At 39.7% G+C, this 23,266-nt stretch overlaps 1 protein-coding gene across 1 annotated transcript in view; it reads left to right on the top strand.

Annotated features, from left to right (window-relative positions):
- The window catches only part of LOC148365060 (transmembrane protein 132D), a 79,941-nt gene that overhangs the window by 26,771 nt on the left and 29,904 nt on the right, over positions 1 to 23,266 (top strand). The window contains exon 3 of the mRNA XM_088335431.1: positions 12,860 to 12,997. Coding sequence (XP_088191557.1) covers positions 12,860 to 12,997 — 138 coding nt within the window. The remainder of the gene's footprint in view (positions 1 to 12,859; positions 12,998 to 23,266) is intronic.

Below are 23,266 nucleotides of genomic sequence, written 5' to 3'. Positions count from 1 at the left end.
GGGTGCTGGAGCCCATCCCAGCCATCCTAGGGCAGTGGGCAGGGGACACCCTGAACTGGTTGCCAGACAGTCGCAGGGCACACACAGACAGATAATTTGCTCCTATGGACAATTTGGACTGGCCAAAGAACCTAACATGCAGGTTTTTGGAATGTGGGAGAAAACCAGAGTGCCCGGAGGAAACCCACGCAAGCACAGGGAGGACATACAAACTCCACACTGGAGGTTCGATCCCATGACCTCAGAACTGTGCTGCACACGCACTAACCACTGCCCCACCTTGACGTCTCGAGCACAACTGACGTGTGCTCGGCAAATCGCGCTGTATATACGCGGAGAAAGGCGTTTGACCGTCACACGTGTTACACACAGTAATTCACGTGATAACACCGCGATACAGGCGCAGAACAAACGTGCTATGACCGTGCTCCACCCACGATTACCCGCTAAAATTTCGCGTCCTACCCGCGTGTAACCACGCCCTGGACGCGGCCGTAGCACGTCGTTCCGTGTCTGTACCGCGTCATTACCTCGTGTGTACCACGAGTGCCGCCCGCGGTTACACGTGGTCTAAAGTTTTGAGCAGCGCAAAACTTTTTCGCGCGGCCAACCGCGTGTAAAGCACGGCTGTATCTCGTCTGTATGGCGATCTCAAAGCATCCAACAGCGTCTGCTTCACAGGCAGAAATTTCTGTCCGTGATTCAGCCTCGATATGCCCGTGAAAGGCTGTGTGACCGGGCCCTAACATCCATGAGTATTTCCGTCAACATGAGTGCATTGCGGGCGACGTCTCGTGTCCTCTTATGCACATGCGTTAAGGTTGTGGCGTTTACAGGAATATCAAGTCGCATACGAGTTGCATTTAGCAATTGAGCATGAAGCTCTGCAGTGTAAACATTTTTCCCATAGGTCTGCTGTTGCAGATTTATACTTCAGAGTGACTTTCGAATATATCTTGTGTCTATTTTGGGCAAATTATCAAGTACATCCAGGAACCATTTTGACCCTCCCCAACCCCTCTCTTTCACATTTTACAGATAGGTACAATATAGCACTACATATATTAATGGGCTGAATAAGTTGCTACCTGAGAGGTATATTTACATTCCAAATTGAGGAACAAAGCAAACGATTACGACTGTGAACATCATTTGTGTCATAATTTCGGAGGTGGACCCAAATGCATGGAAGCTGGAGGCAGGTGTGCTCAACAAAGTATTGTATTTATTACCCAAAACCAGGAACAAGCAAATATAAACCAGGTCTTAAAACAACTTGTAACGTTTCCAAAGCAGAAACAAAAAAACAAACCTGACATGGTAACAGAAGACAGAATGACCCGACCTCCAAAGGACCCCACTGGAGGCTTCCATTCCCTGTTCCGGCGGTAAGGAGAAAGTCGCTCGCTATACCCTGTACTGGCGGCAATGGAAGGGTGCCTCTGCCACTTCTGCATCCTGTGCCCACAATGAGGGAAGGGTCTCTCGGACTGTTCTGTCTCCTGCCCTAGCGGAAAGGAAAGCGACCCTCAGCCGCTTCTGTATACTGTCCTGGCAGCGAGAAGGTTCCTGTCCTGGCAACGAGAAGGTCACTCAGCCACCTCTGAACCCTTTTTAGCGGGGACGGAGCCAGCAACTCTGCCGAGCACTAGCCATTACCGTCTTTATGTAAATATTAAGTGCTTGGTGTGTTTTAACATCTGTTAAGTCATATGGGTTGCTACCTAAAACATACATATAGTTTAAAAAATCAGGTGTAGCCTTAACAAAGCGCGGGTACACAAATATGTATTCTTATGCAATGAACATTATGATAACAAGCATTTTTTTGCAGAAATTGCTCCATTGTGGCCGCTTAACATCCGGCTCCCCGCAATGGAGGCACACTTTTACAAACGTGACATTTCCAAATAAAACTCAACCCACATGACCAGATTTTGTCATAATGTTTAATCCTATCAACTCATATGCTTTTATCTTATTTTATGTATGATGAAACTCTCAAAGCTGGTTGTATTCTGGGATAAATATCGTTTTGTTTGATATAAAAATTCAGGCCAACTTTGATTGAAAAATGTTTTATTTTTAAAACGTGAGTATCCCTTCCTATTACATTTTTTAAAAACTAAGTATTGTGCATAGCTGGGCTTACTTTTTGAGTCGCTAGCCGCACTGGGTTGAAAAATTTTGCATATTGGCCGGGCCAGGAGGGAAGAAAATGTCAAATTAATGTATATAAATTTTGTATACTCTGGTATTGCCTTAAATCCTCCGGAATACATATGGGGGGAAAATAAAATGGGCCTATCTAATTTCTTGTTTTTGCATTTACCTGCACAGATTATATTTCATTGATATCTTTTTTAAAGGGACAATTTCATCGAATGTATTTTAAAACACTCAAAATTGACAAATACATGTATTCTAAAAACTTGATTTTAAAGTAATAGCAAACTGGTATACTATCTCCCTTTTTACACACTAAATTTGATTATTTGCACTGAAAACCTCAATGTGATATTTCAGAAATGTTTTTAATCGCAGGAAATATTATAACTCTTGATAAATATTATCAATGATGATAAAGGAAGTAAAGAAAAATATCGACAGCTATTTGATTGTTTGCCTTGAGCACAAATACAGTAATCCCTCATCAACACTACATTTTTTATGAGGGCAGGAAGACACAGGAAGGGACACTGTGGGCAAACTCGCATTAAATAGACACATTTTTATGAGTAATACTTGTTTTTTTATTTTTTATGTTAACATTATATTTTTACCATTTTCATTTGGCAGGGTGGATTAAAACATGTGGCATCCGGGCCGTGGTTTGACCACCCCTTGTTTGACTGCTTATCTCACAGATTGTGATTCAGCTATCATTCAAGTGTTTTCCTAAATTATTGGGTAGTAGATTAGAATGTTGTGGTGGAAATTTGTGAGGGGAAACAATGCGGAATCGGCAGCATTTTGGTGGGATGAATTGGACTTTGCATGACTTCTCGACAGGAATAAATGCTGATGGGGAAAAGGTGAAGAATGTGTGGGTCAGTATTGGCCCAAGAAGTATTAACATACGGCCGTGAAGGCAGTTACCTGGGTGAGAGCAATTTTGGAGTTGAGAAGGGAATTAATTTGATGACTACGTTGAACACAGTGCAATACAAAAACTGACCTCTGGTCCATTTTCAGGGTTGGCGGAAAAAACAATCCATAAAAAAAGATGAATAATCAATGAGTCACCACCATTTCGTCGTGTTTCGAAAGAGGAGAGCAGATGACAAGACAACAGGGTACATACTCATGGATTATTCATACATATTCACCTGCTCTTGCAAATCAGTCAATTGATTCAGTTGGGAATGAGACACGACATCACTGACATTTAAAGCCCCGCCCACACCTGGCTCCAAGTAATGTCCACTGGCATTTCTGCACTTTTTAGAGGACAATGGTGCTGAGTGTTTGGTAAGTTTGGCCCTGAGACGGCAAATTCCACAACTGTGCAGGTGAAAACGTCGAGCTACCCTTTTCCACAACGCATGCGCTCTAAATGCAAAACACCGCAATGACGTCTAAAAAGTTTGTATTGACTTCCTTTTAGAGGAGAAATTAGTTGAGTTTTTTGTCAACATTATTAATATTATACATAACGGACAAAACGGGTGTGGGAGGGTGATTGACGGTACACTATTCAATATTGATTACGTACAAATCATATTCAACTTTTTTACCCACAAATCAAGTCCTCAATTTATACATATATAGTGGAAACAGAATATTATGAAAATGCCTAACTGAATGCATACAAAATAAGTCCTTATAGGTCATGGTTGGGCAAACTATATCCCGTGAGCCACATGCAGCTTGTTAAGCTTTTTCATTTGGTCCAACCAACATAATTGTTAACATTATAATAATAATTTGCATTAAAGATTGTGTGCTGAAGTGCAGTGAGTAGAAATGGTGTGCTTCATGCAATCTGGCGGTTAACTGTTAGCATGCTTGCACTATTCATGTATTGGTTCAATAGGCTTCAAAGAAGAATCACGATCGAATCAATATCATCATTTTTTTTGTCCACCCCTAGTTTTTGATCATCCTTTGTCCGACACTAATTCGTTACAGTGGTACAATTTTCAATTAAAGTAAGGCTCTGTCCCCCATATTGCTATTGAGTAGGTAAGCAATCTGATCCAACCGGAAGAGGCCTAATCGTTGCTCTATGTGACAAATGTGGCTTTACAGCCATTTTTAGGGCCGCGGCGCCTGCCATCTGGCAGTGGAGTTGGCATGGACTGCTTCTCCTAAACTGCTACATAAATACGATAAGCGGGATGCTGATGACTGGTTGTCAGACTGGCTAAACATTGGACGTTTGCCTGCGTAAATGATTGCATCTGTTCTTTACTGTCTACTTGACTATCCTTGCAGTGGCACATTCACAAAAAAATGAAATGGGGACCACAAATGTGATGTGAGAAAAATTACAAAATGTGCTGTTGCTTTTTGACGTCAGCTTGTTTAATTAAACCCTTTTAGACTGAGCACCATGCAGTAAATTCCGGACTACAGAGCGTGCCTGAATAAAAGCCGCTTGCACAAATTTAAGGAAGAAACTCAACTTTGTGTTCGTTCAAGCTGCACAAAATTTTAAGCCTCAGGCTTAACCGGCCATAAAAGAATGAACTCCATGCATCCATCCATTTTCTGCACCACGTATTCTCAGTAGGGTCGCAGGGGTGCTGTAGTTCACGGGGGAGAGGGCCGGGGACTCCCTGAACTTGTTGCCAGCCAGCCGCAGGGCACACAAAGACAGACAACTTACTCGCTCATTCACACGTAAGGACAATTTGGTCCTCTGGAGTGCCAGGAGGAAACCCACGCAGGCATGGGGAGAATATGCAAACTCCGCAAGGGAGGCAGCGGCTGCTGAAATTAAACACTGGACCTCTGCATCTTCAAGCTGCGTGCTAACCACCCAGCGGCCATGCCAGAATAGACTCAATTACTTTCATTTCTTACATTTGAAAAGAATCAGCAGGAAAATGTCTGGCACAGAACAGTTACACCTTATGTCACAATGAAGTCACTCGTTTGTGGATTGTGTCCGCATAGATGAATTTTAATCAACTAGGGCAGCAGTCAATATATATGTGATTGGTATTAACATATGCAGTGGTTTGCGAAACTATTTGCTTTTCTTGAACTCCGTGACCTTTTGACACATTTCGGACTTCAAACATAAAGACATAAAACTGTAATTTCTTGTGAATAATCAACAATAAGTGGGACACAATCATGAAGTGGAACACTTTTTTGGATGTTTTAAACTTTTTCAACAAATAAAAAATGAAAAAGTGGGTGTGCAAAATTATTCAGGCCCATTGAGTTAATACTTTGTAGTGCCACCTTTTGCTGCAAGTCGCTTGGGGTATGTCCCTATCAGTGTTGCACACTGAGAAACTGATATATTTGCCCATTCGTCCTTGCAAAACAGCTCGAGCTCAGTGAGGTTGGATGGAAAGGGTTTGTTAACAGCAATTTTCAGTTCTTTCCACAGATTCTCAATTGGATTGAGGTCTGGACTTTGACTTGGCCATTCTAACACCTTGATATGTTTTTGGTGAACCATTTCATTGTAGCTTTTGGTTTATGTTTAGGATCATTGTCTTGTTTGAAGACAAATCTCTGTCCCAGTCTCAGGTTTTCTTCCAAAATTGTCCTGTATTTGGCTCCATCCATCTTCCCATCAATTTTAACCATCTTCCTTGTCCCTGCTGAAGAAAAGCAAGCCTAGACCATGATGCTGCCGCCACCTTGTTTGACTGTGGGGATGGTTTGTTGAGGGTGATGAGCTGTGCTGCTTTTACGCCAAACATAACGTCTAGCATTGTTGCCAAAAAGTTCGAATTTGGCACCTTTTTCGACATGTTTGGTGTGTCTCCTAGGTGGCTTGTGGCAAACTTTAAAAGACACTTTTTGTGGATATCTTTAAGAAATGGCTTCATTCTAGCCACTCTTCCATAAAGGCCAGAATTGTGCAGTACAGTAAGACCTCGGTTATCGCGGTTAATGGGGACCAAAACCACCCGTGATAAGTGAAAATCCGCCAAGTAGCGGTGCACCTTCCAAAAAAAAAAAAAGAAAGAAAAAAAAAATGAAATATATATATATATATATATATATATATATATATATATATATATATATATTTATTTTTTTAATTATTATTTTTTAGACCCGGTTAGTGGGGAACAAAACCACCCGCAAAAGGTGAAAATCTGCAAAGTAGCGACGACCCTTCAAAAAAAAAAAAAAAAAAAATCTCATCTCATCTCATTATCTGCACCGCTTATCCTTATTAGGGTGACGCCGCCTCCGCTGAACTCGCCCCGTCGCGCGGCCCGGGAGTGACCTCCGCCGAAAAGTTTAGGGGGACGGCCCGATCTTGGTAGATTTCCAGTGGTCTGATACTCCTTCCATTTCAATATTATTGCTTGCACAGTACTCCTTGGGATGTTTAAAGGTTGGGAAATCTTTTTGTATTCAAATCCAGCTTTAAACTTCTCCACAGCAGTATCTCGGACCTGCTTGGCGTGTTCCTCGTTCCTCATGATGCTCTCTGCGCTTTAAACAGACCTAAGAGAATATAGCAGTGCAGGTGCATTTATACAGAGACCTGATTACACACAGGTGGATTACATTTATCATTGTTAGTCATTTAGATCAACATTGAATCATTCAGAGATCCTCACTGAACTTCTGACAGAGTTTGCTGCACTCAAAGTAAAGGGGCTGAATAATTTTGCACACCCACTTTTTCGTTTTTATTTGTTAAAAAAAGTTTAAGATATCCAATAAAGTGTGTTCCACTTCATGATTGTGTCCCACTTATTGTTGATGCTTCTCAAGAACTTACAGTTTTATATCTTGATGTTTAAATCTGAAATGTGGCAAAAGGTCACAAAGTTCAGCGGGGCCAAATAGTTTCACAAGCCACTGTATGCGGGAGTGTGACAAAAACTACCACATTAAAAAGACACTCAACATACATTGTAATCTTTCTAACAAGTAGTGTCAGCTAGTGACTATTTATTCTTCAGTTTGACATTCAGAGCACCGGGCAGAAATCACAGTGATTTAAAAAAAAAAACACGTTCGACAGTGGTGGCTTAAGAGTTGTTTTCTTAGTTGTGAGCTTTCCCTTCCGACGTCGCCTCAGTCAATTCCCGGACGCTCTAAAAATCCTGGGAGCACCTGCTGGTGACCAGCTTTTCTTTGCGCTCTTCTGACTTTCCTCAGAGTCAGATGAAATTGATGAATTCATTTTCAATGTAACGAGCTGGTAAAGCTGTCGCGTTCGCTTTGGTGGCCATTTGACTGAGCACTTACAGCGGCCTATCAAAGTCATGCACACACGTCTTGCTTTTATTGGCTAGTGCCGTTAAAACCTGCTTCTGAATTCTTGTTGGCCAAACATTCCATCACTCTGATAACAAACTGGAACTGTGAATCCTTGAAAAAATTCAGTGTTTTGCGGTTAAACTAGCGCACTGCGTTACATCGTGATATTGATTCAATTTCAGTTAATCGTGCAGCCTTAAATCATATCATCATCAGCCACCACCTGGTCTTGCGATGCTTTGTTTAATAAAACAGTCAAACTCCCTTGTCTGCACCAGTTCTAAGCCAGCTGGTAGGCACTGGCCAAGGTAACCTGCCAGGGACACGCCGCCAAACAGGGAGGGGAACACTGCCTATACGGGGCCCCAATCTGTGGCAGAAATACAAAAGATAAAAAAAACTCATCCAGTCTTGTTTACCTTAGAATTGGTTACAAAAGAGTGCGTGGGTGGTTGCCTCCCTTAACAATTCGTAGGAGCACCATATCCTGTGGTGTGTCCTGGGCAAGTACAGCCTGATAGCCCCCATCCCTTTCCATGCCAAGAAATGTTTCCACCAAAAGACAGGCTTTAATTTCTTATCATAAATCACCTCTCCTCCTCCCAAGTCTCACAAATAAAATAATAATATTCAGGTTTGCTTCGGGCTCGGACCTGCAAGCCAAGTTACCTGGTCCGACACGGGCTGGCTTGGGCTTTAATATCCGCATCCTTTGGTCGGGTCAGGAGGGATTTTGTAAGACTGATCTTACCTCTGGTTAACATTAGGTTAACCCTTAAATAATTCTGTGCATTGGAAACCAAGGAAGTGCACGTGCGGTGGACCTTTTCTGTATTCTGTATTTGACTAGCTGGAAGGTGAAACAAGATGCCACTCATGCCTTGCCTGGTCAGAAGTGAGATGGATGGCGGGTGCAGCACCTAAGAGCTGTTTTTCCTCACACGCCGTCAGCTTCAGTCTCCACGGCCATCCATCTTACCTGCCCTGGTGACTCCCTGTGCTCGCCGCCTCCTCCAGGCCCACTAACCCACGCCATGGACACTGCTTCTTATTCCCCACCGCTCATAAAAAACCCTACTCAAATCACAGGGGGTTTTATTCTTCCCATGGAGAGAGAAAAAGGGCACATAAGTCTTCTTGTTGCTGTCACTTTTTATTAGTTAAATGCTGCTCCTTTCGGCTTTAAACAAAACAATGGCTGGGTTGCTTCTCTTATTTTCACATTGAATCTAATATTTCATGATGATTGCATGAGAGCAAAACATGCCACTCGACACTGCATGAAAATAAAATCTTTGTTGGCCCATATTTTGCAAATTCCTTTTCTTTTTTAAATTTTACTTATATCACATTCAGAGTTCACAGATACCTTAACTGCCTATGTTTCCTAGGCAACACTTTCTTCCTGTGGTGTGTCTTGGGCAAGTATAGCCTGGCGGCGTCCATCCCTCTCGAGGCCTTTTCCTTGGGTAGGGGTTTGCTCCCTCACAGATAACACTGGTTTCCATGGTTACCAGATTCAGGTGGATTTGATCACAAAGTAAAAAAGTCTTGATTCTGTTTCCCAAATTTTGAGTAGACCTTATATTTTGAATTTTAAAAAAGATTATATTTCCAATGGTGGGCAGCACGGCGGCGCAGTGGTTAGCGCTTGTGCGGCACAGTTCATGTCATGGGAACCTGTCGTGGGTTCAAATCCAGCTCCAGACTTTCTGTGCGGAGTTTGTATGTTCTCCCCGTGCTTGCGTGGGTTTCCTCCGGGCACTCCGGTTTCCTCCCACATTCTAAAAACATGCATTTCAGGTGAATTGGCCGGTCCAAATTGTGAATGAGCGAATGAGTTGTCTGTCCCTGTGTGCCCTGCGATTGGCTGGCATCCAGTTCAGTGTTTATCATTTTTGTTATTTTTTAATTTAAAATAAATATACTAAAGATATTTAAATGTTGTTTTTCATTTTTGCTAAAAATAATGTTTGACTAAAACATATGATGAGCATAATTGTCAGTTCATAATTGTCATAATTATCCGATCATTTTGCCCATTTAAAGTATTTCTTACTGTTGAAACAGCCCCCCAATTCCTACCCCTGAAGCCGAGCGCCTAGCAGGAAGGCAATGGGTACCAATATTGTGAGTCTCTGAGTATGACACTGCTGAGGCTTGAATCTGTGCCACCAAGCTGGTAAAAGTTGAAACAACTCCTAAAAGGAGCATGATTATTTTTTTATATGAGTAAAATAAGTACTCATTTTCTATTTTACTCGAAAATCTGATTCTTAATTATAAATGAAGAATGAAAACAAGATAAATAAGAAAAAATAACTTAAAGGGCAATTTTTTTTATCTGTGTAGTAGCATAAAAAGACCCGTAAACCAACAAAGCAAGTGATATAATTTGCTAATGTGGCCAGGAGTTTTCAGTAGTGCATGATATTTTTTTTTTACAGGAATTGCCATATAAGTTGTGTTCCCAAATATACCCACCATTCGCTACCGGGGAGTCATAACCGACGACCAAAATCGTGCATTTAAGCTGACCCCGTTTAGTATTTTGAAGATGTAAATACAGCTCAGATGCGAGTATATATAGTAGGGATAATATTACTAAGGAGAAATGATTTTACTCTGTGCTTAAGGTGGTGCTACTGTAACTGTATTAAGTTGTACAGTGTGGGGCCATATAAGCATGCAAAACTACACTCTAATGATGTGATCAGGGACGTGATGTCGGCAGACTAATGGTTTATTATTCCTTCCTGAGCAAAGGGGTAACAGGTACCTAGTAGATTAAGTTGACATTTTCTAAATTGATTTTACTAAGTAGCGAAGTAACGCCATTTGGGTTACAAAATTTCATTAATACAGTATATACTACGGGACTCGTTACAGAAAGAAGTAATTGCATTCCAGGAATGCGTTACTGTGTAACACGCTACTCTCAACACTGGTCATATACATAGAATTCATTTTGTTGTTAACATAATTGTTTGTACTTGCAATTGGAGTGTACAAGTACATGATTACTTCATTAGGCCCCTATGGTGCATTGACACAGTAAAACCGACACTGGATTTGAGGTTGGGGATGGGCTAAACAGGGTCTCTGCTGAAAAAGAAGCTTGTAGTGTCATTTTCACAGTGTGATGATACAGCAAAAGCTGTTATGCCAAAGACGACCTGTCACTTGAGACCCTTTTTTAGTGCAGTGCAGCTCAACATGCACTCACAAACCAGTCCGGAAAGCGTGCTCAAAAACATCTTCAGGTCACGTTTAATATTTTAAATGGAGGGATAATGCATAGTCAAGGAGCGCCGGACTTGTTGCAGCCGTACTTGAACCGTAATGACTCTTGCTCCAACCACAGATTACACCCCCTGAGAGACTCATAATGAGATCAGACCTTATGATTATTTGAGGAAGATTCGAGGATAAACCACGTAGCCGTGCATGCAGATCAAGAGCTGAGAAGAATTATGCAAGGAGGTCAACTCTTGGAGTGAGCTTTGCCGTGTCTTGTGGGTAGTGGAGCACCATTGTGTTAAGACGTCACATCGAATCATATCTTGCTCACGGCGTTGAGAAACGTGTCATTTTAAAGTATGATCAAAGTCTAAATCAGGAGTTTGCAAATTTTTCCCTGTGAGTGCCACATAACTTTTCCCTTCTCTGATGAGGAACTGGGGTCAGTTTGTAATAGAAAAAGTGTGACCTTGCAGGAGTACCTAAATATAAAAAAAAATTCCATAAGATCACAAGTAACCCTTCTGGATTCTTCACTGAAAAGCCTGGAAATAAAAAAACACTATTTATGAAATGCTAAATGATAAAGAAATGACACTGTGTGGGTTCTTCACTAAAAAGAAAATCATGAAACATAAAATTTCTGTTGTGTCTTGCACAGTTTTAACAGGTCTACGATAAACTAAATTGTAAGAGCACTGGACCACCAGTGGTATGGATGACTTCCCAAAAAGCAGTAGACTTGATCTCATTTAGGGCTTAGACTAAAGAATATTTTCATATTTGATGGTTCGGGATTTAATTTAAAAACATGTTTTTAATTTCCTCTTTTAGAATATTTTCAGAATATTACATTCTTTAAAACAATAACAAATCCAAGTGTTTGTCAATCAGCCTAACAATAAACAAAAATACATAAAAATGTATGCAATACACCAAAAATATCAGATACTTTTTCTATGAAGTGCAAAAAAGAGAAGCAACATCATAGGAGAATGTGAGTACTTCGTCAGATATCATCTTATTTTACATTGAAAAGGGTTGGACCAAATGTAGAGGCGGGCTGTAGTTTAGGGACCAATTGTCTAAATCAGGGGTCTCCAACCTTTTTCCAGCTAAGAGCCACTTTTTGTGAGTAATTAACGCAAGGGGCACCCAGTTTGATATACATTTTTAAAATACCAACTTAACTAAATGGCTTGCTAAATAGATGAAAACTCGATAATTAGCTAGAAAGGTAACCAGGTAAAAAACAAAAAGGGAAGCTAGCTCAGAGTAAATGGCCATATAGAAAGTTTAAAAGCTGGATAAATAGCTAAAATATAAATAGCTAAAATATAACTTCATAAATAGCAAAAAAAGGTAAATTGTTAGCCAGATAGCATGCACAAATTGTAAAAAGATAGATATATAGCTTGCTAAATAGCTAAAAAGGTAGCTTGATAGTTAGCGAGAAAGTTAAACAGGTAAAAACGGTAAATGGGAGCTAGATAAATATCAGTAAAAGTCCAAATAATAGCCCAATAGAAAAGATTGATACTTGGCTCCAAAATTTTACTTAATAATTTGCAAAAAAAGGTAAAATGTTAGCTAGATGGCATACAAAAACTGTGGATATGCTATCCGAAAAGGTGGGAAAGATAGCTAACTACAAAGCTAAGAAGGTAGCCAGATAGCTAGTTAAAAATTGTGCTCATTCACTTTATAAAACACATTAATTGTAATTTAGTAAATTGTATGCCCTGTAGAATAAATCAAGAAAATACACAAATGTGTTTAATACATACATAAATTCCCATTCAATTATTTTGATAAATTGCTTGAAAACAATTATCAATACTTGAATGGACTGATTTGTTAATGAAGCCCATGAATTGGAATTTATTTATTTACGTTTCTCAAACAACAACCTATGTTGTTTCAAAGTTCTTACTATGTGATTAATTATTGTAGGTAGGGGTAAATAGATTTCATCAACCAATACAAAAAAAATCTTTTTACTAGAAAATCCCAATGACCCAGCACTGGTGAGCTATTTTCAGATCTGCTGGCACCTCATCCTTCCGTAGGGGGGACCAGGTTGGAGACCCCTGGTCCAAATGGTCTGCTACTTTATTTTTTTTATATATCATTGTCTTTCAAAAGTGAGACATTTCTGTTTACTACATTCTTGACCTTTCAGAGGCGTTGCATTTGTTTTTTGTTACAGAGCAACCACAAAAGAAGGCGTGACCTTTCGTACAGCAACACCGAGCAACTCCTTACTGTGGGACATCACACTAGATACAAGTGTCGTTGGAGTCATCACTGTTATTTGTCAGAGGAAGTCACCCATTTCTGGAAAAAGGCAAGTTGGACGATTTTTACTATCTCTCGTTCTGCTCAATTTGGTATCCGGTGCTTTGTTAGAGGAATTTTCAGTTGCCTTATACCTAAATAAACACCATTTCGGAGCCCAAAGGGAATCTGATGATGAGCAATGTCAGGTGTTGTCACGGAGCTGTAGCAGTACTTGTCGCTTGTTTGTTGGTTTTGGCAGTTCTGGAGGAAAAGACAAAACCACCTGTCCTACCTGACAAGAGCAAAGCAAAAAAATACTCTCACCTCCCTGGAGCCCATCTCCTATTCTTGTGCAGCGCACGCTGCAGAAGCTGATGCAGAGAGTAAATATGCATCACATCCTTCTCAAATGTTTGCATTAATTCTAAAATAATTTTTAACACATTGGTACGCTGCAGGGGTGGAGAAAATCCAGCCCGATGGTGGGTTCCAGCCCGCCTACAGATTTAATCAGGCCCGCGTGATAAAGCTGAAAGAAGCACAAGAGAAAAATGAACTGGAATCATTCAAAAACATGTCCTGCATTTTTAAATATGTTCACGGGATGTTGCCAAAGATGAGCGCCACTGCCAAATGTGTATTTGTTGACTACCATTTATCAACCTGTGAAAATTTAAGTAAACTTCCAGCCTGATGTTCTTGGACTTAAAATAGAAGTCGCAGACCCAAACACTGTTTAAGGGAATACATTTACCTGTATTAAAACATACAAAATTAAAAAATATTACCTAAGAGTCTTCGGGTAGGATTAAAGAAGCTTTAATTATTATAGATAAGAAATCTAACGGAGAATTTCTCAAATTCGGGTAAACATTTTCATTAATAAACTAAAAAGCATATAATCGTTACTATACTTACTATATGTCTTATAGAACATACCGGTATTACTAATAGAAATAAATGTGTTGATATTTATTTTTTTTGCTTCTCCTGAGTTCCTCTGTTTGCCCCCATACAAAATACAATATTTTTTATTCAAATAGCTGGCTAAATTTTGCTGTACTTGTTTTTTTTAAATCAATTTTATCTATTACGATTGTATTGTTCATGCAATAAAACACTTCTGAAGAAGCCCTCTTGCTTTGAGTTTTTCAATGCAAATTTAGTGCTTTGAAAGGAAGATACTACTTTAGGATTACTTTCAATTAAAGTGTTTTATTTGTAAATATCTATATATATATAAAATTGTACATTTGTGTATAAATTGTATATTTGGACAACCAGGGTCTCCCCTGCCCACTGACCGAAGACACCTGGGATGGGCTCCAGCACCCACTGCGAGCCTACTGAGATCAGCGGTGTAGATAATTAATCGATGCATTGATATTTTGATTGTTTCAAAACAAATTTGATGAAATTATCCCTTTTTAAATAAATAAACAAATAAACTTAAGAGGTGGGCAGCACGGCGGCGCAGTGCTTAGCACGTGTGCGGCACAGTTTTAAGGTCTTGGGAACCTCCTGTGTGGGTTCAAATCCAGCTACTGGACTTCCTGTGCGGAGTTTGTATGTGCTTGCGTGGGTTTCCTCCGGGCACTCCGGTTTCCTCCCACATTCCAGAGACATGCATTTCAGGTGGATTGGCCGGTCCAAATTGTCCCTAGGTGTGAATGAGCGAGCGAATTGTCTGTCCCTGTGTGCCCTGCAACTGGCTGGCAACCAGTTCAGGGTGTCCCCTGCCCACTGCCCGATGATTGCTGGGATGGGCTCCAGTACCCCTGCGACCCTACTGAGGATAAGTGGTGCAGCTAATGAGATGAGATGAGATGAGATGAGATGAGACTTAAGAGGTAAAGTTTGCCCACTTCTTGGTATACTGGTTGGCTATTGTTTTCTTGTTAAATTATTTCTCAAATCATGTGCAAGGTGAGAGGAGATGTTGAGTTGGAGAGTAAGGGCCCTGTAATCCAATCCCAGGTGGAAGGTGTTTGCTGAGCTTTTCCAAGCATGCTTCCAAGCATGCAAGTGTGCTGTGAGACCTTGTCTAGTGTGCCGGAGGATATTTCCCAATATTAACTTTGCAAAAAAGGATGCTGTTGTTCAGTATCTTTCCCTTTCTTCCAGTGGTCAGCCAAATACTGTAACATTCATCCATATCATAATTTGGCAGTACATTCCTTTGTTTCTCCCAACTTTTAATATATTCATTATCTGCTCATGAGGTACTACAGGGAAATAAATCTATTACTTATTTTGTTTCGCCCGCCCCGGGACAGGGAGGTTAATGGTTCGAGCCTTGGCCGGCTCATACCTAAGACTTACAACATTGGTCACCATTGCCTCCCTGCTTGGCGCTCAGCATTAGGGGTTGGAATTGGGGGGTTTGGTCACCTAATGACTCCCAACCAGATGTTGCAACACATCAGTAAGGTTGAGCGAGGGGACTGTATCAATCTCCCAGAAAGTCAAAAATGCCAATGTGTTCTAGACTCTAGCCACCTCCCACGAGGGGGATATAGCTACGCTATACAATATAATAATTTTGTATGATGAGGTTGTTTAGGATTGCAGTGCAAAAATAAATAATATAATTAATCAATGAGAGTAAAAATCTTACCCATAATTGTACTCATTTTGATATACAATTTACTATTTCAAAAAAAGTTGATGCAGTAAAATAAAATTTTGTTCTACAGGCAGATCATTTTGCTCATATTAAAAAGCTATAAATTAATATGAGATAAACTTGAAATAGCAGGTTAAAAGATATAGTAAAATCTAAAATTACGGTAGAATTAATAACCAAAATTAATAACCTGGCTATCTTCCAGAAACTATCTTACACGATGATAAAAAAATCAGGCAACATGATAATTTCAGCTTTGGAAATAACAACACAAAATTGGTGCTTTTCGATGTGAAGTATGGCTTAAGGTTTTTTTTTTAGCACAAAAAAGGTTGAAAAACATTGCATTATTGGCCCCACTCTGAGCACAGGGGCACTGTCATTCAACAACAAAAAATGTCCTTCTTATAACTCTCAAAATTGTGAAAACACAAAATATCTGGTGTGCTTCTATCAGTAGAAATTAGGGAATGTTGTACACTCTTACCTTAAATAGCAATATTGATACATGGGAGCAATGTTCCCTCTAATTTTCCACGGGTCTGAGCGTTCACACAAAGTCGGTGAGCAGCGCTTGAAACAACAGCGAGCAACCATAATCCCAAGTGTGGCAAGATAATTAATTATCAAACATGTCCAAAACTTGTCATCAAGTTACATTTTGCTGAGTTTCTGGCAATGCAAAATTATTTTTCTCTTTTGAATGAATTGACTCATGTACTATTGCAAAGGTTGTATGGCCGACAAACGTCGTTTGTTCTTACAATTCTTTCACAAAATATCTATTTCTTTTTATTTCCTGATATATTTTGTCGCATAATATTAACATTTTTGGGGGCTTATTTAGTCGGTTGTAAGATACAGAACTGTACTTAATCACATTTTTAGTGGAAGTACAATGTTGGCAACAAGATTCACTTGAAATAATTGGAAATTATTTGAATGCAACACAAACTTTTTCTTCTTTTTTACGTGTTTTTTTTCTACTTTTTTAAAAATTCCTTTAAAAATAATCTCATTGTGTTTATTTTTTCCGAGCTGTTACTTTTTTCTTTTTGTTCTCTATTTACTTTTATCCTACATTTCTTTTTTTTCTTTTTTTCTGGCTTTTTTCGGAAATTTTCCTTCTTTTTTCTCTTCCTTTTGTTTCTTTTTTTCTCATCTTTTCACTACTTTTTCATTTTGGTATTTTTTTCAAGTCAAGTCAAGTCAAGTCATTTTTATTTGTATAGCCCTTAATCACAGTTAGTCTCTAAGGGCTTCACAAGTTATTACATATAAGAAGTTTAGGTTACTCGTATGCTATACAGTAGAGTAGAAGTGAGTTTTAAGCCTAGATTTAAACATTTCCACCGAGGTTGCAGATCGGATCTCAGGGGGAAGAGCATTCCACAACACCGGTGCCCGGATGGAGAACGCTATCGAACCAGCGGAACACTTCTTGGCTCTTGGGATCACCAGGAGACCGGCGCTCTCGGAACGAAGGCTTCGGGCCGGGACATAGGGGGAGATCAGATCTGAAAGATATGAGGGGGAAAGTCCATGTATGATTTTGTATAGTAGTAGGAGAACCTTAAAATCGCATCTTAGGCTAACAGGGAGCCAATGCAGGTTAGCCAAAATTGGGGTGATGTGATCGTACTTTTTTGTCCTTGTTAAAAGCCTTGCTGCAGCATCTTGTACTAGCTGAAGACTCTTGAGTCTGGTCATCGGAAGACCGGAAAGTAGTGCATTACAGTAGTCGAGACGGGAGGTAACAAACGCATGAATTATGATTTCCGCATCCGACTGAGAAAGTATAGGACGAATTTTAGCAATGTAAATGTTTTTCTTTTTTGTTCTATTCCCCCTGTCCTTTAAGTCATTTTGTGCATAATTTTACATAATATTTCGTCATGTTGGGATTAAAGAAGCAAAAACAACCCGTAGAGCCGTTCAGGACCCGAAAGAGCCAGTTCCTTTTAGTGAGCCGAGCCAAAGAAGCCGGTTCTTGACAAACTACCGTATTTCCCACACTATAGGTGGCACCAGGTTATAGGGCGCACCCCCAAAAATAGTTTTTGGTCCTATTTCTTCCATACATAAGGCGCACCGGATTATAAGGCGCTACAATGGGTATGTCGCCAAAACAGTCAGATAGTTCAGTCAAACCTATTACCCCATTAACATTCCGAAAGCTTGCAAAGAAGCAAATACGTGTCTCAGACATATACGGAAACAGTGTCTGTACGATGTCACTCAAATGCATCGTTCCAAATATAAATCAGAAGGTTAAAGTCTTGGGATTCAAGAAATGCCAACCATTCCTTAGTTTCTATTTTCTTTTTCGCTCGCAACTTTACTCTGCATATGACAATAAACACTTGGAATTGAGTTTAATTTAAAAAAGACCCATCACAGAAACATCGATATCACTCTGAAACAAGATACTGGGAAAATATATAGCCGGAGTAGCTCACCGAAGTCGTTGCGTTCAATAATAATGTGCAACCATGGTCCTCTTATATCCGTGAGTGTAGTAAATCCAGGAGAGTAAAATATTTACAAATACAGAATAGTAAAACATGTTTTATCTATGCCGTAGACAACCAAACTAGCTATTCAAATTCATATTTTTCGGCCAATTGCAGGCTTTGTTTTGCCCCTAAAAGGATCCGCCTCCTTTACTTCTGAATAACTTTAGCCAATAGTGATCGATTCAAATGATGATTGACACATTGGCTGGGAAATGAAACGCCGGCATATGTATCCTAGCATACACCGCGGACGACTTCGCCTTCGGGGGAAAATCTAGTCGGCGGCTGCTTGCCTTAGTTGCAAGACTTTGCGACTTAATATTGATCCATTTATAAGGCGCACTGTATTATAAGGCGCATGGTCAGTTTATGAAAAAAATAAAGGCTTTTAGGTGCACCTTATAGTGCGGAAAATATGGTACTATCTTTACTCAACTTCGTTCGACTCAACTTCAAAATACCGCATTTAGGACACAACGTCAGGGGAACCCGTGTATTTTTACCCTCATGCACTGTAACTTTGACTTTAGTCGCTTCTTAATTAGTAATTTTGAGCCCTCATTTTTGTGCGCTGGCTAGATTTTCTTGTGCGCTGAAAATGTGCAAGCAGTGCGCAATTGCGCACGCGCGCAGCTTAGAGGGAACACTGCATGGGAGGTTTTTTTCAACAGCTTTCAGTTAGTACTTAACATCAATGGTGGCCGCAAATATTTCCCAACGACCCCCATTTCAACAATTTTATTTCATCCATTCTTTATTTCAAAGCAACCGCTGAAGAAAGTTTAGGTCAGGTTACTATTTTTAGCACAGAACTGTATGCTTCTCACGTGGCCCTTGGGGGTTAACAATAACTGTAATTGTTTGTTGTTAAACAAATGCACATCTGTCACGTGAAAAGGCTTCTGTGTTTCTTTTGTGTCTTACATCTAGCTAACTCTTCACTCCTCCATGTATGACTGATCCATCTCCACTCCTCACTGTTTACTATAAAGGATGGAAAAATGCAATATTGAACAAGTTACTCCCAGGGTTTACAAAATGAGCCACCGAGTTGCCCAACTTATCGTATGTTCAAGACTATATGGCACAAAAACATCAAATTCGCCAGAATTTTTAACCTTATAATGCGTTGCGCCTTAAGTGCAGACAAAACTGGAAATCTGTTACCATAATTGTGCAATTGTTGATTGACCACAATGGTTAGAGCACTGAATACTAACCACAAGGCTGCTAGGGACATGGATTGTTATTCACAATTGCATGACATTGAATGCAACAGGAGTAAACCCGGATCACATTGGAGAGAGAGAGATCCTATCCACCAGACCACCAGGGATACGGACGATACACGAAAAGGCAATAAGGCTTCTCTCATTATCACACTATTTTAGTCAGGGTACCAGATATGTTAGAGAAATTACAAAAACAAAAAGTGAATAAAAATTGGTATACATTTTTTTATTATTGATTACATGCAACCATGTCTTTATTTAGATATTTTATGACATCTAAATCACTTCCCACAATTTCATCATTCAGTTCAGAATCTTGTGCGCTTTGCGAGTCGGCGATACAACACTGTATTTCACTGACCCCAACCTTAAATTTCTGACAATATTGTCGCGGCCCTACCCAATAGTAACATCAACAATTTGGTACAGCGACTAAAATGAGTGCGATTATGAGATGAAACCTTATGTGTCCTCCTTATCCCCAGTAAACTAGTGGATCATATTCAGCCTTCCCTGCCAATCTCGATTTCATTCCCGTTGCATTCAATGTTATGCAATTATGATCAGTTATATATTCCATTTGATCAATCGATGGACAATTACGGTTCTTTTCTATTTTAGTGCAAAGCTAGCCATTGATGTAGTTTTAATTCTGTCCGCCTTACAATGCAGTGCGCCTTATACATGTATAAAATATCACGAAAAACTTTTTGGGGTGTACGCTTCATAATCCAGTGCACCATGTAGTGCGTAAAATTTGGTATTTTGGCCGTTGTACAACTTCCACTCAAAATAAAGCACATTACAGTGACCGTCAGTATTAAAGATTGACCTTTTAAAACTATGGTCGATTGTGAAACTGTTAATCAGCCTCTGGCTCTTCTTCCACTTATGTTTTAGTGGCTTTGTTAGAGGACTGCTAAGTGTTAAACTTCCCGGATCTTTTAACACATGCAAAACACATGCAAAGTTTTTAAGTTATCCTGAACTTATCCTGATCTTCGTCAGTGACTTGTCCATGACTCATCTGCTTGCTATTTTGAAAGGGTATGTCTTTTTAATTCGGGCTATTCAATTGTATTATTTAGTTCTTGCCTACATGCATAGTGCAAAGTTAGGGTACGTTCATCAGGTTGCCTAGCAACACAATGCGCAGGCATACGCACATGAATAAATACAATAAAATAGGTAACTGATGACTCATTATTTTATGACTCCTTTGTATTTGGTGTTTAAACTCAAAGCCCCTTCTAGACTATTGTATAAATCCCTATCTCTGTGTGTGTGTATGTGTGTGTGTGTGTGTGTGTGTGTGTGTGTGTGTGTGTGTGTGTGTGTGTGTGTGTGTGTGTGTGTGTGTGTGTGTGTGTGTGTGTGTGTGTGTGTGTGTGTGTGTGTCCATTTGTATGTGGCTCGTAGTCTCCGAAATGGCCGAACTGATTTCCGTGAACATTTACACGGTCATACTTTAGGCCTCTGGCATTGTCTTTAGTTACGTTTTGTGTCAAGGCACTCCCAATGAATACCTACAAAATCGATAAACACTTGCTTTCGTGTTCAAGCGACTCTAGAGCTGCATTCAGTCATACTGTTTTTTGGCATTCCTTAGTGGCTCCCTTCATAATGACAACATAGTAATAACATGAGTTTTTTCAAAAATGCATATCAAACTGTGAGTCCTTTGCGCTAATGAGTAGCTCTTTTCTTGAAAAAGGTTGGAGAACCCTGTTATACACCAATTGAAGTATAGTTTTCAACACTGTAAACTAGCATCGTTTGGGCACAAAGGTCAATGGACTTATACTCTATTTATAATACAAAATTGTTTAGTTGTCTTAAAACTGTTGTAGTATAGGTAAATCATGTTGTATGGTAATGTTGTATAACTGCACATCAGACAATTTAGGACATTTTGTTTTTGTTGAATTTAATAAACATGTTCAAATATAATAAAAACATGAACACACATAAAAAGAATGAACTGCTAATTAACAAGAATATATTTTTTGCAATGTTCCACACTAAAATCTAGCGTATTTTCCTGCCCTGTAAACTACGTTGTCATTTGTGCGTAAAAGCCATGCGACTTATACTCCATTACAATATAAAGTACTATTTTTTTTTGCTTGCTCGTACTGGTATATTACCCTCCTTTTTTAGATCATTTTTATTCATTTTGAGGATTATTTTTTCATTTAACGATATAATAGGTTTAAAATCTAGTAAAATTAAAACAATTATACTAGAATTAGCAACAAATGGGATAAGCATTTTTTTTTTAGATTGCATGCATTTCTGTATGCGTATTAGGTGCGAGATGTGACCCAACCACTTTCCAGTCCTGATCCTTACGAGACATAATGTCTCTAAATGGGTATGCGACATTGAAGGGATGTCACAGGTTCATTTTAGGGCAAAAAAAATCAATCAAATTCAGTTGCTACTTTTTTCAAAAGCCAATTGTTGATGACCAAATACTTTTAAATGCGAATCATGCTGAACATCCTGTTGTGGCCCTGCATTTGCAGTTTTTGCAATTTTTATTCATGCAAACTCATTCAAGCTTAGCAGCATCCCCCAAGAGGTTGGAAACTGCAAGATTAATTCTGCCTCTGAGAAATGCTTGCAAAAGTGAGGATCTAATCTGTGCAATGAAGTGGTAGCACTTAGGGAAAAGACAAAGTTGCGCAGGACGCCGAAAGAATAAGAATTGACAATCGTTTATGGCATACAGTGCCTAGTGAAAGTTCCCTGATGACTTTTGAATGATCCAATGCCGACTTAAATGTCTTACAATGACAATTATAGTGCACTCGTGTGAAAGAAAGCTCTGTAGAACAGACAGCATTTTGAAGATTAAAGAACACACCAGGCAGGTCAAGGATAAAGCTGTGGTAAAGTCAAAAGCAGGAATGGAATACTAGAATAATTTGCAATTTTTATACATCTCCTGGAGCACTGTGCAAGCAATCATATAAAAACGGAGAGAGCATAAAACAAACTTACCAAATATTGGCTGTCCCTTCTTTTGGCCCAAACAACTAGAAAAAATAATCAGAGAAGCTACCACGAGCTGCTCGATCACATTGGATGACCTGCAGGTATAGACAGCTGAGGTGGGACAGCTTGTGCATTGGACAACTATTACTATTTATCTGCATAAACCTGCCCTTAATTGAAGAGTGACAAGAAGAATGTCCCTTCTGAAAGAAGACCATAAAAGGCCTGTTTGATGTTTACGAGAAGCCACCAGGGAGCTACAAATAGCATGTGAGACAAGGTGCTCTGGTCTAATTAAACATTTTAGTCTGAATGCAAAGCCTTATGTTTGGCGTAAGAGTCACACTGCACATCCCCCTGAAAACACAAACCCCACTGTCAAACATGGTGGTGGTAGCATTATGCTCTGGGGTTTCTTTTTTTCAGCAAGGGCTAGGAAGATAGTTTGAGTTGATGGTTGAGGCTAAATATTGGGTGATTCAGGCAAAAAAACTGTTGGAGTCTGCAAAAGACCCGAGAATGACGGGCAGGTTCTCCTTACAACAAGACAAATACCCTAAACATATAGCAAAATTTACAATAGAATGGTTTATATCCAACACAATAAAGGTGTTAGAATGGCCAAGCCAAAGTTCAAACCTCAATCCTAAAGAGCATTGTGACAGGTCTAAAAAAAAATGCTGTGCACGAATGTATTTTTTGAATGCCTACTTTTTATTTTTTATTTGTCAGCACAATATAAAATGTTGAATACATTTGGTTTATTTTCACAATTGAGTCTCACATGTCGTTAATTCGGGCAGCACAGCGGCGAAGTGATTAGCGCTTGTGCGGCACAGTTCATGTCATGGGAACCTTCTGCGTGGGTTCAAATCCAGCTCCAGACTTCCTGTGCGGAGTTTGTATGTTCTCCCCGTGCTTGCGTGGGTTTCCTCCGGGCACTCCGGTTTCCTCCCACATTC

This window comes from Urocampus carinirostris, chromosome 5 (assembly GCF_059441175.1).
Source record: "Urocampus carinirostris isolate Australia breed hairy pipefish chromosome 5, RoL_Ucar_1.0, whole genome shotgun sequence".
Taxonomy (NCBI): Eukaryota; Metazoa; Chordata; class Actinopteri; order Syngnathiformes; family Syngnathidae; genus Urocampus; species Urocampus carinirostris.
This window is presented reverse-complemented; position numbering and strand designations above follow the sequence as displayed.